Source organism: Trachurus japonicus, chromosome 3, assembly GCF_045865225.1.
Source record: "Trachurus japonicus isolate A0001 chromosome 3, Traja_1.0".
Lineage (NCBI taxonomy): Eukaryota > Metazoa > Chordata > Actinopteri > Carangiformes > Carangidae > Trachurus > Trachurus japonicus.
The window spans coordinates 26,210,320-26,225,576 of record NC_140909.1 but is presented as its reverse complement, the minus strand read 5'-3'; the positions used below and the strand labels follow the sequence as shown (position 1 = coordinate 26,225,576).

General features: G+C 42.3%; 1 protein-coding gene across 1 annotated transcript; it reads left to right on the top strand.

Moving 5' to 3' along the window:
• Positions 1–1,232: 1,232 nt before the first annotated feature.
• vps35 (VPS35 retromer complex component) lies at positions 1,233–14,124 on the top strand. The gene is made up of 17 exons (XM_085767814.1): positions 1,233–1,296; positions 2,508–2,606; positions 3,382–3,478; positions 4,874–4,997; positions 5,610–5,792; positions 6,557–6,776; positions 7,273–7,356; positions 9,128–9,237; positions 9,538–9,634; positions 10,096–10,244; positions 10,639–10,846; positions 11,584–11,739; positions 12,015–12,137; positions 12,234–12,413; positions 12,990–13,229; positions 13,335–13,478; positions 13,813–14,124. The coding sequence occupies exons 1-17, from the start codon at positions 1,294–1,296 to the stop codon at positions 13,990–13,992; spliced, it is 2,397 nt and encodes a 798-aa protein (XP_085623940.1). The 5' UTR covers positions 1,233–1,293; the 3' UTR covers positions 13,993–14,124.
• Positions 14,125–15,257: the final 1,133 nt, after the last annotated feature.

Genomic DNA, 15,257 nt, shown 5'->3' with positions numbered 1-15,257 from the left:
TACTAAATTAAGTTTGGTCTCTTGTTGCAAATCAAGAAGAAGTTAGGAAATCAAGCAGAAACAGTCACATTATGGTCGAATGGTTACTTTGACTAGTTTTCATTTGATATATAGAGAACCAAATGTCAATTCTCCATATGCAGGCTATCCCGCCAGTGTTTTCTAAGCCTGAAAAAAAAATGTCACTCCATCTGTCAAGGACATTAACACAGACGAGACCCCAGATAGATGAGACAGAGACCCCAGGCATTTAGCTTCATGATGGTTGTCTTAAAACCTTGAGGTCAGATGTGAGCCACACAGCCACTGACCTATTAAGTCATCAGCATCTGGTGTTAAGATGTCTGGGGTGGGAAATGACATTGCAATTATTCAGTGTTTGTTTCCCCATTGTTACAGGCATGTAGCTACAAGCTCCTGCCTCAAAGAGTTGCTGGGCTTGAAGTGCACTGCTGCACATGAAGAGTAGATGAAGAACATCTTTCAACATAGGCCTAACCTTATTAGAAACAATGTGATCTGCAACAGCTGATTGTGCAGTAGAGAAGTTTGGTGTCCGACAATGAGAGGGTGAATAAGGTTCATTCAGTGATTGAGCAGATGTCCAGCATCAATTGAACCTCTCAGTACTGTTAAATACTGTACTGTTAAATAGGCCTGGCCTACTGTTACAAATGATAAAAATCCACCACTACGGTATGTCTTAATTGTAAACTCACATGTGTAGCCTATTTATCATTAACCAAATACTATCACTTCTTTAATGTGTTCTTCATGTCAGATGATGTCCACCTGACAGCTTGTTGAATAAAGTTTTCACGATAAAAAAGGAAGGGAAGATGCGTTCAGGTCCCCTCACAACCAGGGTTAACATAAGTCTCGTTCTTGCGTAGAACAGTCAACAGAGCAATAAAACATACAGCAGCACCATGAATGCAACACTGCTACATCAACTTTGAAATCTCCAATAAAAACCTCCTAATATCTGTTTATATTGTTCTTTTTTGGGACCGTGTGTTCTGATGCTTGTGTTGTGACATTTGGAGCCGCTGTCCTCCGCTCTCTCATCTCCACCGTACGACCTTATTAGTTGAATAAAGGTGAAAACACTTCACGTCTACCAGGATGTTGACGGCGTCCAAGTGGCCGACATCCCGCAGCTGATCACGGGTCACTCGCTGGCCACGCCTGTCCTGCGGAGTGGGGGTATCCGAGCGGACCGTGAACGCACCGTTAATGTGAGTCACATGACAGTCCAGCCGCTCCGACTGATCTGATACACATCTGATCATCATGGTGAGCCTTTCTATAACTACACGGTTTTCTCTGTTTATCAGCGTGTGTCCTTCAGGTACCCGTGCGTGCTCGGCTTTGCTCGGTGCAACGATAGAAACCTGCGGTGTGTTAAACCGACCCAGGACTGGGTTGTGTGTGTCTGTGTGTGTGTGTGTGTGTGTATGTATGTGTGTCTGCTGTGGCCTAACGTCTGACAGCGGTTAGCAGAGCTAGCTACGTGTCTCAGCTACACCTCCATTTTATCAACCTTATTTCTACGGGGTTTATCCACTATATCCAACAAATGTAATAATAATATACGTGCTGGGTTACATTAAGCTTCAAGTAGCCGACAGACTCTGAGATATCCGGGAACAACACAGGTGACAGCTGCTAACGCTAGCTGTTGTTTAGCACACTCTTCCGCTTTGCTGTGTCATTTTTTTTTTTTTTTACTGTCGCAAAATGTCAACGACCTGGGCTCGTTTCAGCTTAACAAAGTGAAATTGTGTGTGGTTAACACAACATCTTAAAAGGCCAAATGACATACGTTTGGTCATGTTTTCGTACATGTACGTAAACGAGTCGGTGCAGCCCGGACGTGTCTGTGCTAACCGCGGACACCAGGAGTTGGGCTGCCTGAAGCAGCGATGGGTCAGCCCGGGGCTCAGTCAGGGGACTTATTCTGGGCTGCCTCGGCTCTGTTTATGTTTTACACAGGATATGTCACTGTCAGCTCCTGCAGGTGAAGGTGGAACAAGGGACACATGCATTAGCATTGTCATGTACCACAAGTCTTCACCGTATTCAGTTTGCACAAGGCATAATCTGAAGCTATTTCTAATTCTCCATGAAAAGTACATGATAAAACCCTACCATTTTTTTTTGTAAGTCAGGCCAGTTAAGAAGACAGAGCAAAGTCAACTGCCGATACAGCAATTTATAAGATAAGATAAAAATCCTCAGCATTATAGCAAAGTGGACTGTGCAAGAAAAGGAAACTAACAAAAGTCTAAAGCGATTATATACATCTAAAAAAAAAATTAGTAACATAAGGGATGTAAATAAGAACAGAAGTATAAATCAAGAAAATACACAATGCACAGTAATGCTATTTACAAGATAGGCAGAAGAAAGCAGCTTTATTTCATCACATTGAGAAGCTGTCTGATGACTTCTTCCTTGCATCAAGCAAAGATTCATTCAACTTTGTTCCTTTTCTCTGACTGCAGCCGACCACACAGCAGTCTCCCCAGGATGAACAGGAGAAGCTTCTTGATGAAGCTGTGCAGGCCGTCAAGGTCCAGTCTTTCCAGATGAAGAGATGCCTGGTAGGACCCCGTCCGTTTGTTGTGTTAATTTGCTGAGGGCAAACTGCTGGATTTCTTTCAGCACACAATTTCAATATCATGAGTTGGTTTTCCATAGAGAGGTGAATTTCTCGTCATGTGTTAAGGAGGTATTATTATTATTATCTTAACCCAGCAAATTTATATGGAAGCCATTTAACCCAATAGGAAAATGGGGAAATCAGAGCAGGTCAGCCAGCTGTGGATGTTTGGTTAGATCATTTTTAACTGGTTCTGGACAAGAGCTGGACAATCTGCAAGAAATAAAAGAAAAATTATTCTGGAAGATGTCACGATGAGTCATAATTGTCGTGTTGATTGTCATTTTGCATGCAATTTTCATGGAAAAATATGTGAAAAATTGTAAGAGTATAGTATACACACATCCCTTGCTTGGTGTGCTGGGCTAAGGGGGAAGCTTCAAAAGAAAAAGGAAACAGCCCGCACAACCTCGTTATGCTCCAAATATTTTTACTGACATGGAAAAATATGTGAAAATGACAATGTGATTCTCACGCTCTTACATCTTGACAATATGATCTGTGTGATTTATAATGGAATAGTGACACATTTGTCATTAGTATTTAAATGAAGGCTCAGAGATGAGGATGTGCATTTAAGCCATTTGTAACTTGTTAGATATGTGACATAAGAGGTATAAAGTTTTTTTTTTTTCTTTAATTTCTGTAAATACTAAAATGCTTTGGTTGTAAAGGTTTAGAGTGGCCATAGTGTGACTGTGTGGTGTGGTCTGCAGGACAAGAACAAGCTGATGGATGCTCTGAAGCATGCCTCTAACATGCTGGGTGAGCTGAGGACCTCCATGCTTTCTCCAAAGAGCTACTATGAGCTCTGTATCCTTTACCGCTGTATATTAGGCTGTGTGGGAATTACACTCACTTGCAACTGACATTTCTGTTAAGTTTCGTATTGAATGTGATCTTTTGTCTTAATGGCTATGCAGGACTTCCTCGAGACATATTAAACACCAAGTTTGATGAACAATCTGGCCCTGCATCAAATAAAAAGCAGCTTATGTCAGTTACATTTCAGGAAGTCACTCAGTTTGTCACTCCTCCACATTGCTCTGCTGTTGCCCATGTGAGCACCATGTGAGTCTCCCAGCAGCTCTGTGGAGGACCCGACTGGTGCCTGCTCTGAAACAACATGGCTCCATGAAAGGAGGGTGGAAGCTTTATCCAACTTCCGCATCAAATGTTTGATTTGTTAGCGACTGGCCGCTGCATGGGCTGAGGATCTGCTCCCTCCCGTTAGGGAGGACAGTCCAGGTTCCCAAAACTAATTTCTGTTTAAAACAAAAAAGTCCAGCGTCCACCTCTTTCCCGTCCTAGCCTCATAATGGGCCATTCACAAAAGATGACGTAGTCTTTGTCAGTTGCTTCCACCTTATTAATCTCACTCTTTAAGAAATGTGGCACATGTGCACAAGCCTCATTTCCAAACTGAAAATTAGCCAACAATGGACGAAGACTGTATCTTGATCAAATGGTTTTGATTAAAAACACTGTGAATCCACCACCAGTGAGCAGACACAGAAGATGAGAAAATAATGCAGTTTTACTGATTGGCTCTCTCAGACAAAAAACAAAAATAATAAAATCCAAACTAAAATAAACTATAAAAACAACAGTTGATAAAAGGCTTTGGGATACAAGTGAGTCTGTAGAGAGATTTAAAAGGAGATACAGAGTTAAACCTGCCAGAGAGCTGCAGATTTGCACTTTGAATCCACTGCAATCTATAGATGTTTCATCTGCCGAGCTGTTAGCAGAATAAAGTGCACTGCAATCATCCTCTCTTGAAGAAGTAAAAGCCTGTGTGGCCTTTTTGAAATCCGCAAATGAACAGAATGATCTAACTTTAGCCAGCTGCCTCAGCTGAGTGAGGCGGTGTTGGACCAAACGTTGTTAAACCAGATCCCCAGAGTAGAGCAGAGATTATTAATATTGCTCGTGCTGGGGCCTCGTGTTGTGAGTGGACCAGATATGCTGTTGCCTCTTGTTATTTGGTCCTCGTCAAATATCTGTCCTGACACTTTTTGTATCAGTGAAGCCGGTGTGTACAGTTAGCAGCTGTACATTTTTGTAATTACATGATTGTCCTGAGGCATACTGTCCCTGAAAGCAAGATGGACTGAGAGACTGAAGTTGATACACTATGGGCAGTCATTGTTGCCTGTGGATACGTTGTAGTGGGTTTGCACTGTGGTCCCTAACAGTCTTTCTCAGACATGGCCATCTCTGATGAACTCCACTACCTGGAGGTTTATCTGACTGATGAGTTCGCTAAAGGACGAAAGGTGGCAGATCTGTATGAGCTGGTCCAGTACGCAGGGAACATCATCCCCAGACTGTGAGTATCACATTAACGCTGCTTCCATCACATATTCAGACTCTTATTTGAAATGAAATTAAGAAAAGTTTTTTTGTCACAGATCAACAGTGTGTTCGTCAGTCGTTAATCAGGGTTCAGTTAAGACTTTCATTTACTTTAGTGGGGACTGGTGATTATTAGCAGGCACCAGTGGTTTTTGCTGACTTATCAGTGATGTGGCTGTCTACCTTGATGCTGTATGCTTTGACTTTGACATTGAAAACAAACTAAAATCACACAATCGAACTGGTAAAGCACTTGTTCAAAAACATAGTAATAATAAATAGAATATTTTAGGGACAATATATTATTGGCTGTGTATTTTAATTTGCATCAAGATTCAAGAAATTGATGAAAATTTCCTGTGGTGTTAGCGATTAAAACATTGGATGGATGGATAGATAGATGGAAGTTAGGCTACAGACAAATGTTGGCTGGGGATTTTTTTTTTTTAAGTATATTTTTGGGCTTTTTGTGCCTTTTATTAGATAGTGCAGTTGTTGTGATAGTGGGGCACCTGCTCAACCTACTGCTATTTTTTAGGAATAGCTCATCAGATTGAAACTCTTCACTCTGCCCTTCTCTCCCCAGCTATCTGTTAATCACAGTGGGCGTGGTCTACGTCCGCTCCTTCCCTCAGTCTCGTAAGGACATTCTCAAGGATCTGGTGGAGATGTGCCGTGGGGTCCAGCACCCACTCCGGGGCCTCTTCCTCAGAAACTACCTGTTGCAGTGCACCCGCAACATACTGCCGGATGATGGAGAGCAGCAGGAGTAAGCAATATATAAATATATATGTAAACTGAGACTTCATTTGTTAATCTCCTGAGGGTTTAGGGAACGATTTTCTAGAGCGAGGGGTTACCAAACCTTTCAGCCCAAGACTCCCAAAACTGGAAGTGACTTAAACATTTTTTTTAAAATGTGCGCACTGGGCACACACACTAATAAGCGTATCCAAACACGGGCATGACGTCAACACAAAAGAACTGAACAGCCTTATTACAAAGATATAATTATGAATATAGCAAATTACTATAAGATAAAAGCAGAATACCTCAGTCATAGTAATATCCATGTAACTTATGAGTGAACATGTTGCTATCATGTGCAAACTTAATTTTGACACATTACTTTCATTTCAATGTTAGCAGAAGCATATCCCAGTTAAAGTAATATCCATGAACTGTAGTAGTGAGTAGACATGTCTACATTGTTGCTGTGAAAATGTACATTTTGGGAATTACGATGTTTCAGCAACGTTAATCTCACCTAAGGAGATCCTTGACATTTAGATGCGATCTGTAAGTGTAGATGTGAGAAGGAAAGTTTATTTGCATGGGGTTTTTTTAGATTTTAACTGCTACTTTTCATCTTTTCATTTTTGAATTTTATTTGATTTCTGGAAATTATCACGTGACCCTGAACCTCACTTTGGGAACCGCTGCCCTAGAGCACGACTCCTACGCTCTGTCTCCAGGGCATACTTCAGGTCTTTAACACTTCCATGTCCTAAACTCGAGGTCTTTCCTCCACAGGGGAACGGAGGAGATGACCGGCGACATCAATGACTCCATCGACTTCGTCCTGCTGAACTTTGCGGAAATGAACAAATTATGGGTTCGAATGCAGCATCAGGGTCACAGCCGAGACAGAGAGAAGAGGGAGAAGGAACGACAAGAGCTCAGGATCTTGGTCGGCACCAACCTGGTGCGCCTCAGCCAGCTGGAAGGCGTCAATGTGGACAAGTACAAACAGGTCTGTATAACAGGTCATCAGCCAGTTTGGATGGTGAAAACAATTGAAATGGGAACAAAGTGAGATCTAAATCAAACAAGGACTTGCTGAGACATCATATCATCAAATTAAGTATTATGTAATGTAATTTATTCAGAACTCAGTGTACTCCATTAAGTCTGCTTTTAAAAATGCTCCTTTACTTGCCGGTGAAGGTGACGAAGATTTTTGTAGGTGATCATCTGGATGAAAATGAATGGGAATAGTGCAGTTTTCACTAGTGGGAAGAGTTGTGTGACATGTGGACATGCGATGGAAGAGTTCCACTTCCTTTGGAAAACATTGGAAATTAGTTTAAAGAAGCTAAAATATGCTATGTTGCTTTCTAGGCTGTTGCTTTTCTTTCTTTATGGTCCCATATTTTGACATGCATCTGAGCACGTAACGCACAGTCTGTGTGGGTAATTAGAAATCTGTCTGATAAAACAGTTTTCCCTCTGTTTGTTTCCCTCCACAGATTGTTCTTTCTGGAGTGCTGGAGCAGGTTGTGAACTGCAGAGACTCACTGGCTCAGGAGTATCTCATGGAGTGCATCATTCAGGTAGATACATGGGAATGAATTGATTCAATCTGTTTTTCACTTAAATACATGTCAGTATTAAGCGAGGTAACACAATCGTTGAGCCTACGCTGAAGGTATTGCAATATAATATATTTAGAGTATAAAATGTGCATACACTGCTGTATCAAGTTGATGCTAATGCAAACTGAACCGGACCTAAAATGTTTGAGATTGATTGACTGTTGTGTTTGAGTATATGTTCGGTGTAAATATGACACGTCCAGTGTTTATTGAATGTTTTGATATTTTAGGTTTTGTGTTGTCATAAGGCTTCCATAAAGCAGGAGTTGCTGGCATACTGGTGATACTGTACGTGTGTTAGGAAGCACAGTCACTGCCCTCCGTGCTGCATCTGTATACTGTTGTTGGCATAACGGACAGTCTCAACACCACGTCCTGTGTTTTCATGATTCTGATACTAAACATGCCCAGTTAATGAAGGTGAAGCCATTAATTGCTAATAACAGCATTGACCAGTTGTGTCAGTGATGTTTTTCTGTGACTGATGACTCTTTGAGCATTTATTAATTTTAAATGAATAGTTGATGTGACCACCCTTTGCCCTTAAAGATGGTGACAAATGTCATGCTCCAGAATAGGGGTGGGAACAGTTCACAAAGTCCTTGGTTTGGTTTATTAACAGTTTTGTCGTCACGGTGGTCAGTTCGGTTTGGTATACCTTGTTGTTTTTAACACCACAGAAATACCATATATCAACATAAAATACATATATACACACACACACACACACACACACACACACACTATAATTCAGCGTAAACATAAAAACTCTTTGTTTGAACATCTTCCTCCGGTGCGTTATCATGTTTTGATTCAAGCTACGTTTATACAGCCTGTTAAAGGTGAGAATGTTGCGCAATAACTCCGCCTCGCCGTTCTTTTTAAAACTTTTTGAACATGGGATGGGGGGCGTTGTTGTTCAGCTCTCAGCAGCGGAGGAGGAGGAGGTCACAGAGCCGGATCGACGACTGTGTTAAAGGAAGAGCCGGCATGTAAACAAGTAAAGCCGGCATGATGAGGCCGTAACTCGTGTTTTTCCGACCTGTGAAGTCGTACCAGTTCGATCTGGTACGAGTTCACGGGTCGGAAGTTACGAGTGGCCGTTATAGTGCACTTTCACAGGTAAAACAGGTCGGAAAAACACGAGTGGGTTGCCTGGAACGCTACTAAGTCGTGACTTGAAGCTGTAATTTACGGTTTCAAAAGCCTGCCTGGAACGCAGCATTAGCCAAAACGACCGGATTGCTTACTTCTGCTTTAACATGGGCTTCAGAGTGAACGGAGGGGACGGGCTGTTCGCAGACAGGTCCGTTGTCAATGTGTCTGTGAAAGAGAGAGAGCGGGGCAGGGTCCACATCTGACCACCTGCTACACTGCCTCGCCTCCGTACTGAATGAAAAAGAAAGAAAACGTAGCATGCGAATGAACCGAACGACACACACACGCTCTGAACCGAGACAGTCGAACTGAATGGTCCAGTGCGTTTTTCATAAACTGTTCCGTCCCTACTACAGAATGAAATTAGGACCATCAGGTGCCTACTGATGTTGCATGATGGTTAAGAATCATCCAAATCTAGAAAACAAAATATCATATATGGGCCAGCGGTTTAAACAGACAGAGAATTCACCATGGTCAGTTCTTGTTTGAATCTTCAGTCTGTTTATGACATGAATAAATAGATAATACAAAGTCTAAGCACTGTTCTACGCTCTTCCTGTGTTGTAAGGTTTTCCCAGACGAGTTCCACCTTCAGACGCTGAACCCTTTCCTGCGTTCCTGTGCTGAGCTTCATCAACACGTCAATGTCAAGAACATCATCATTGCCCTCATTGACAGGTATAGTTTGATTCCGTGTAAATCAACAACGTAAATAGAAATAGAGACCCTGTAAATACCTCTTTGGTTTGTCTACCAATGTTGTCAAAGTTTGCAGAGTCTTAGTTTTAAAACCGTGTCTGCATCATTGTTTCCAAAAGTCTTTATTTCTGCCCATGCAGGCAAACTTCAAAAACAGGTTCAGCAGTTCAATATTTACAGAAGTCTGTGTTTTAGGTTCTTAAAATCCGTGAAAGCATGGTTGATGGTTTATGGTGATTTAGCCTAAACAAAATTCTTATTTTCCACTTGATTTTTCAGACTCGCTCTGTTTGCGCATCGAGAAGACGGCCCTGGTATTCCAGCTGAGATCAAACTGTTTGACATCTTCTCTCAGCAGGTGGCCACCGTCATTCAGGTGGGTTACATTAGGTTTACCTGCTCTGTGGGCATACAGAAGTGATGATTCGTGATGGTTTGTCTGTGCAGTTTAGTTTTGTGCAGGTCATCTGCTGTGTGACATCTGACACTCGGTTTAGAAAAGGGATCTCTAGGATGCTGGCTCGATAGATCCTTTAAGAACAAGGAGTCTGATCAGAGATCCACACCAAGTAAACTACATGAGCAAAAAAGGACATACAGTATCTTTACATTATCAGCAGCAGCATCGAAGGCTTCGAGCCCGTTTGTAGTTTTTTTTTCTTAAGTTATCTTTCTCTGGCCCTGTTCTTATATTGACAGAACATTGATCGCTGAACAGTTTTTAGCACCACTTCTTACAGACCCGTCGGCTATTCCTCCTCGGTCCCAGTCAAAGTGTCAAACTAAGGCTGGCCTGGTCATGCTGATGTTCTTACTGTCTGTCTCCGCCCCCCTCAGTCTCGCCAGGACATGCCATCCGAGGACGTGGTCTCTCTCCAGGTCTCTCTCATCAATCTGGCTATGAAGTGCTACCCTGACCGCGTCGACTATGTAGACAAGGTCCTGGAGAGCACCGTGGAGATATTCAACAAGCTCAACTTGGAACAGTAAGTCCTGGTACTCCTGACTGACTGGGGTTGAAGGAATAACATTATGTTATGATGAGATCTTCTAGTGTGATTCAGGAGAGTCAGAGTGAGCAATAAGTCAAGATTTGACTTGTCACTGAATGTTTTAATTTTCCTTCAGATGTGCTGGGTTATAGTTTGTATATTTGCATTGAACCAACATAATAAAGCTGACATGTCTGTTACTACAATACAAACAAGATCAAATTCACGCATCAGAGAGGAAGCTCAAACCGAAATGGGGAGAAATGCGTTAAATGAAGGGCGAGAGTGTTGATGTCAGGGCGAGATTCAGTGATCTGAACCATCATGTAGAGTCACAACTCTGACATATACACCTTTAACCTTGACCTCTCTCTCCTCCCTATCGTAGCATAGCGACCAGCAGCGCGGTGTCGAAGGAGCTCACCCGGCTGTTGAAGATCCCCGTGGACACCTACAACAACATCCTGACGGTGCTGCAGCTCAAGCACTTCCCTCCACTCTTCGAGTACTTTGATTATGAGTCACGCAAAAGCATGAGCTGCTACGTGCTGAGCAACACGCTGGACTACAACACCACCATTGTGGCACAAGAGCAGGTTGGTTCGGCACAGGGGTGTCATGTGCTGGGAACGCTAGCTAAAAAGAATACAGTTACAAATCCTGTAATGATAGAGGCCGCAGTCAGTGGTGCCATTAAATTGTTTTGTGTCATACAAGCAGGTGTTTGTACAGTTTTGTCTTCTCCATTCATATCAGTGGGTGAAAGCTAAAAAATAAAAGCAGCCCTCTTTATTTTGCAACACAGTTCAAATTAATGAATCGGCGTCGTGAATCAACATCCCTGTAAAACAACTTAACATTACAACAGGATGGCTGCAGGACTGTTATGTTAAACTGTGTTAGTTTAAGCTGGGTGTTCCTAATAAATAACAGAGGGAGCAACGCTCCAAGGCAGCAAGTCAATTATTTGTTCCTATTATCTAATGCCGAACCATTATAGGATCATTAATGTTAAGCAGGTAAAATGAAAAGATCAGAGTTAAGTGAAAAGCAGTACTTTTGTTTATTCATCTACAGGTGCAGCTCATATTAGAATGACATGGACAAGTCTATTTTTGTAATTAAACTCAAAAAGTGAAAGTTTACAGTTTATGAAAATCTAGTGTCTCAAAGAAAAGAACTTGAATCTCTATGAAAACTGCACTAGACAAAACCTTAAGGTTAATTCTTGTGTTACCACCTGCTACAAGTCTTACTTGACCTCAGACTGGTTCAGCCAAAAGCAGGATGAAATTTTAAAAAAGTGACTCCTCTCTCTCTCTGGGTTCTCTAGGTGGATTCAATCTTGAATTTGGTATCCACGCTGATCCAGGACCAGCCAGACCAGCCAGTCGATGATCCTGACCCCGAGGACTTTGCTGAGGAGCAGAGCCTTGTGGGTCGTTTCATCCACCTGCTCCACTCTGAAGATCCTGATCAGCAGTATCTCGTGGGTCCTTCTCTCAACTCTGCACATTTATCCTTTAGATACAGATAAAGCACATTCTGTACTGCTGCTGCTACTACTGTACTTTATGTTACTGATGTCCCTGAGGTTATTCTAAAGGTATTTCAATGTAGACTTGAATAACACATGCATTCATATCACTGTCCTGTTACGTATAAAAAAAATATGAAATTTTACAGCCTGATTTTCAAAAATGTTGACAGATCTTAAACCGTCACTGCCTCTGTCATTAATCCACATTTCCAATTTGTGGTCAGATTCTGAACACGGCTCGAAAACACTTTGGTGCCGGTGGAAACCAAAGGATTCGCTACACACTTCCTCCTCTGGTGTTCGCTGCCTACCAGCTGGCCTTCAGATACAAGGAAAACTCCTCGTCGGTGAGCAAACATCGCCTCCCAGCACTCCTCACAAGCTGCATCTGTAGATTTATTCATTAACTTTTTTTAATCGTCTCAATTTTTTTCTCCCGTCAGGACGACAAGTGGGAAAAGAAGTGTCAGAAGATCTTTTCGTTTGCCCACCAGACCATCAGTGCACTTATCAAGGCCGAGCTCGCAGAGCTGCCTCTTCGTCTCTTCCTGCAGGGGGCGCTAGCTGCAGGAGAGATCGGCTTTGAGAACCATGAGACTGTAGCGTACGAGTTCATGTCACAGGTAGAATAAAAATGTCACTTCCTTGAATTTCATGAGCATTCGCACTGCATCTGCACAAGTATTGAAACCACTGGACAGATGTGAAGTTAATATAATGATCCCATTGGCCTCCTGCCCTTAATATCTATTTTATATTTATATCTAGTTAAATGTTTATGGATTAGGGTGAAAGATACAGGTACTAGCATTCCTTCAAAGGCACATTATTTACAGAATAGAAGATACAATATTCTACTGCACAGAGTTCAAAGAAACATAACAGATGAGCCGACTGAAAATGTGTTAGAAAGACACATTCACACATACCCATCTTATCTTCAAAATAATTTATTATGAAATGTGAATTGCATTATCTCCAGAATCAGTTTCAATAAATGGTTGTTTATGATAACATACATTATTACATTTTCTACAACCTACTGTTCAGCAGAGGTGAGTGGTTTGTGGTGGAACTTCTGGAAATGTAGCACGTACAGAAAACAAACTGAGGCCAAAAACTGATTTAAAACAGAAACGACCATGGTGATTTATTTAATTTAAATCGCTTCCCTGTTTATCTTCTCTTCCCTTCCCCAGGCCTTTTCTCTGTACGAGGACGAGATAAGTGACTCCAAAGCTCAGCTGGCAGCCATCACCCTGATCATCGGCACCTTTGAGCGGATGCGTTGTTTCAGTGAAGAAAACCACGAGCCGCTGAGGACCCAGTGTGCGCTGGCCGCCTCCAAGCTGCTGAAGAAGCCCGACCAGTGCCGAGCCGTCAGCATCTGTGCGCACCTCTTCTGGTCCGGCCGCAGCACCGACAAGAACGGCGAAGAGGTGTGTTGTCAAATACATGCACAATGCATATACATGTGATAATAGTAATGATGTTTGGACACGTGAACGTTTCACTTCAATATGTGGTGTGTGATGCATGTTTAGATCCGCGACGGTAAGCGGGTGATGGAGTGTCTAAAGAAAGCCCTGAAGATCGCCAACCAGTGCATGGACCCATCACTGCAAGTCCAGCTTTTCATTGAAATCCTCAACAGATACGTCTGCTTCTACGAGAGGGAAAACGATGCGGTAGGACGCCACACGCATGACATTTCTACACATTTAAACTAACTTTATTTATAACACTGGGATGACACATTAGTTCCTTTTACTGACCATAGAAATAAAGCAAACAGGACGGCATAAATTGGCCAAACACGGACAGTTGAGCTATTAAACTGATGATCAAAAATCCTAGAATTCAACATAAGTGTTTAGATTCTGTTGAGTGAGTTTTTGATATTTAAAATGGTACAGTTTACAGTTTTTTTTACTTTCAATATTCAGAGCTGCTTATATTTAACGTGATTGCGGCCCAGAGCAGACCACAGTGTAAACTCTATCTTATCTTTCACCCATTCAGGTGACTGTGCAGGTATTAAACCAGCTGATCCAGAAGATCAGAGAAGACCTTCCCAACCTGGAGGCGAGCGAGGAGACGGAGCAGATCAACAAACACTTCCACAACACACTGGAGCATCTTCGCCTGCAGCGAGAGTCCCCCGAGTCCGAGGGCCCTGCCTATGAGGGCCTGGTCCTTTAAAACTACTGCAGGTCGGAGGGATGTCAAGCCCACCCATAGATGTCTCACTATGTTACCAATATAAAACTACACACACACTCACAAGGACACACAGAGGTGAGGAATAAAAATAAACATCAAGAAATGCTAAAAGAACTCAGTCCTTCATTTTTCTAATCATTATTATTGATTTTTTATTTTTTTGCTCTTTGCATCGTTTCCTCCTCACTGTCCCTCGATAGCAGAACTATTGTCTGCAGCAGGTCGGAGATGTTACATTTTAAGACATGTGTGCCAGCAACAGTGTACTTAGCTTCAATTTGCACTCGTGGCAAGTCTTAGGAATCATTCCTTCATGAGTTCATACTTGACCAATTTAACTTTAACCTGCATCACTTTATTGTCCATAGTAGACTTACTAGCTGTGATAGGTGTACACACACTGAGTCATCCACCCCCCACTCGTTTGCATCCTTCCATGCTGAGAAGTGGATATATAAGCTGAGTGAATATAGTAGTGGCATCGCAGCTGTGAACCTTACGAGCTAGTTTCCAAACTTGAATAATCAATAACCGTCACGATTCAAACAGGTTGGGACCAACCCACACTCGAAACCTGACCACAACAATAATCCATGAAACGATAGTGCGTGCGTCGCATGTTCCTCAGTTCGCATTGCCGTCCCGGCTGGGCTGTGAAGAAAATCACAAATCTAATAATTTATACGTGGGTAAATTGTTATATTTTTCAAAAAGATCCTCTCCCGCTTCTTTTTTTTTTTTTAATAACATCAAAGTTGTCTTTCCATCTCTGTAGACTCCATGTATGTGTTAGTTTATATCTGGACTTCTCACCAGTGGATCGACACGTTCAGAACTGCAGCATGTGTTTGCATGCGTTAGTGTGCTTGTACCATACGGCCCGGCGTCAACGTCAGTTTACTCTATATACAGTAGATCCCACCAACTAACTACAGTGTCTGATAAATCCTGTTGCTCTTGACGCTGCACTTTCAGATGGAGCTGTTGTGGGTTGGGGGGTGGGTGGGGGGGCTGCAGCGCCTCCCCTGGATTGTAACCCTGACAAGTTGCCATACTATGTAATACTGTACAAGTTTGTCTGTTGTTAGGTTTTGGGATAATCCGCTGCAGCGTCTGACACTGTCTGCTGATCTCTCTCTTTGTTTTCTAGCCATTGTTGATTTGTTGGAGGCGGTGTTCAACAACCCCCCACCCCTTGAATCTGTGTGTGAACCCACTTGTAAATCAGATAAAGAAAAGAAAAG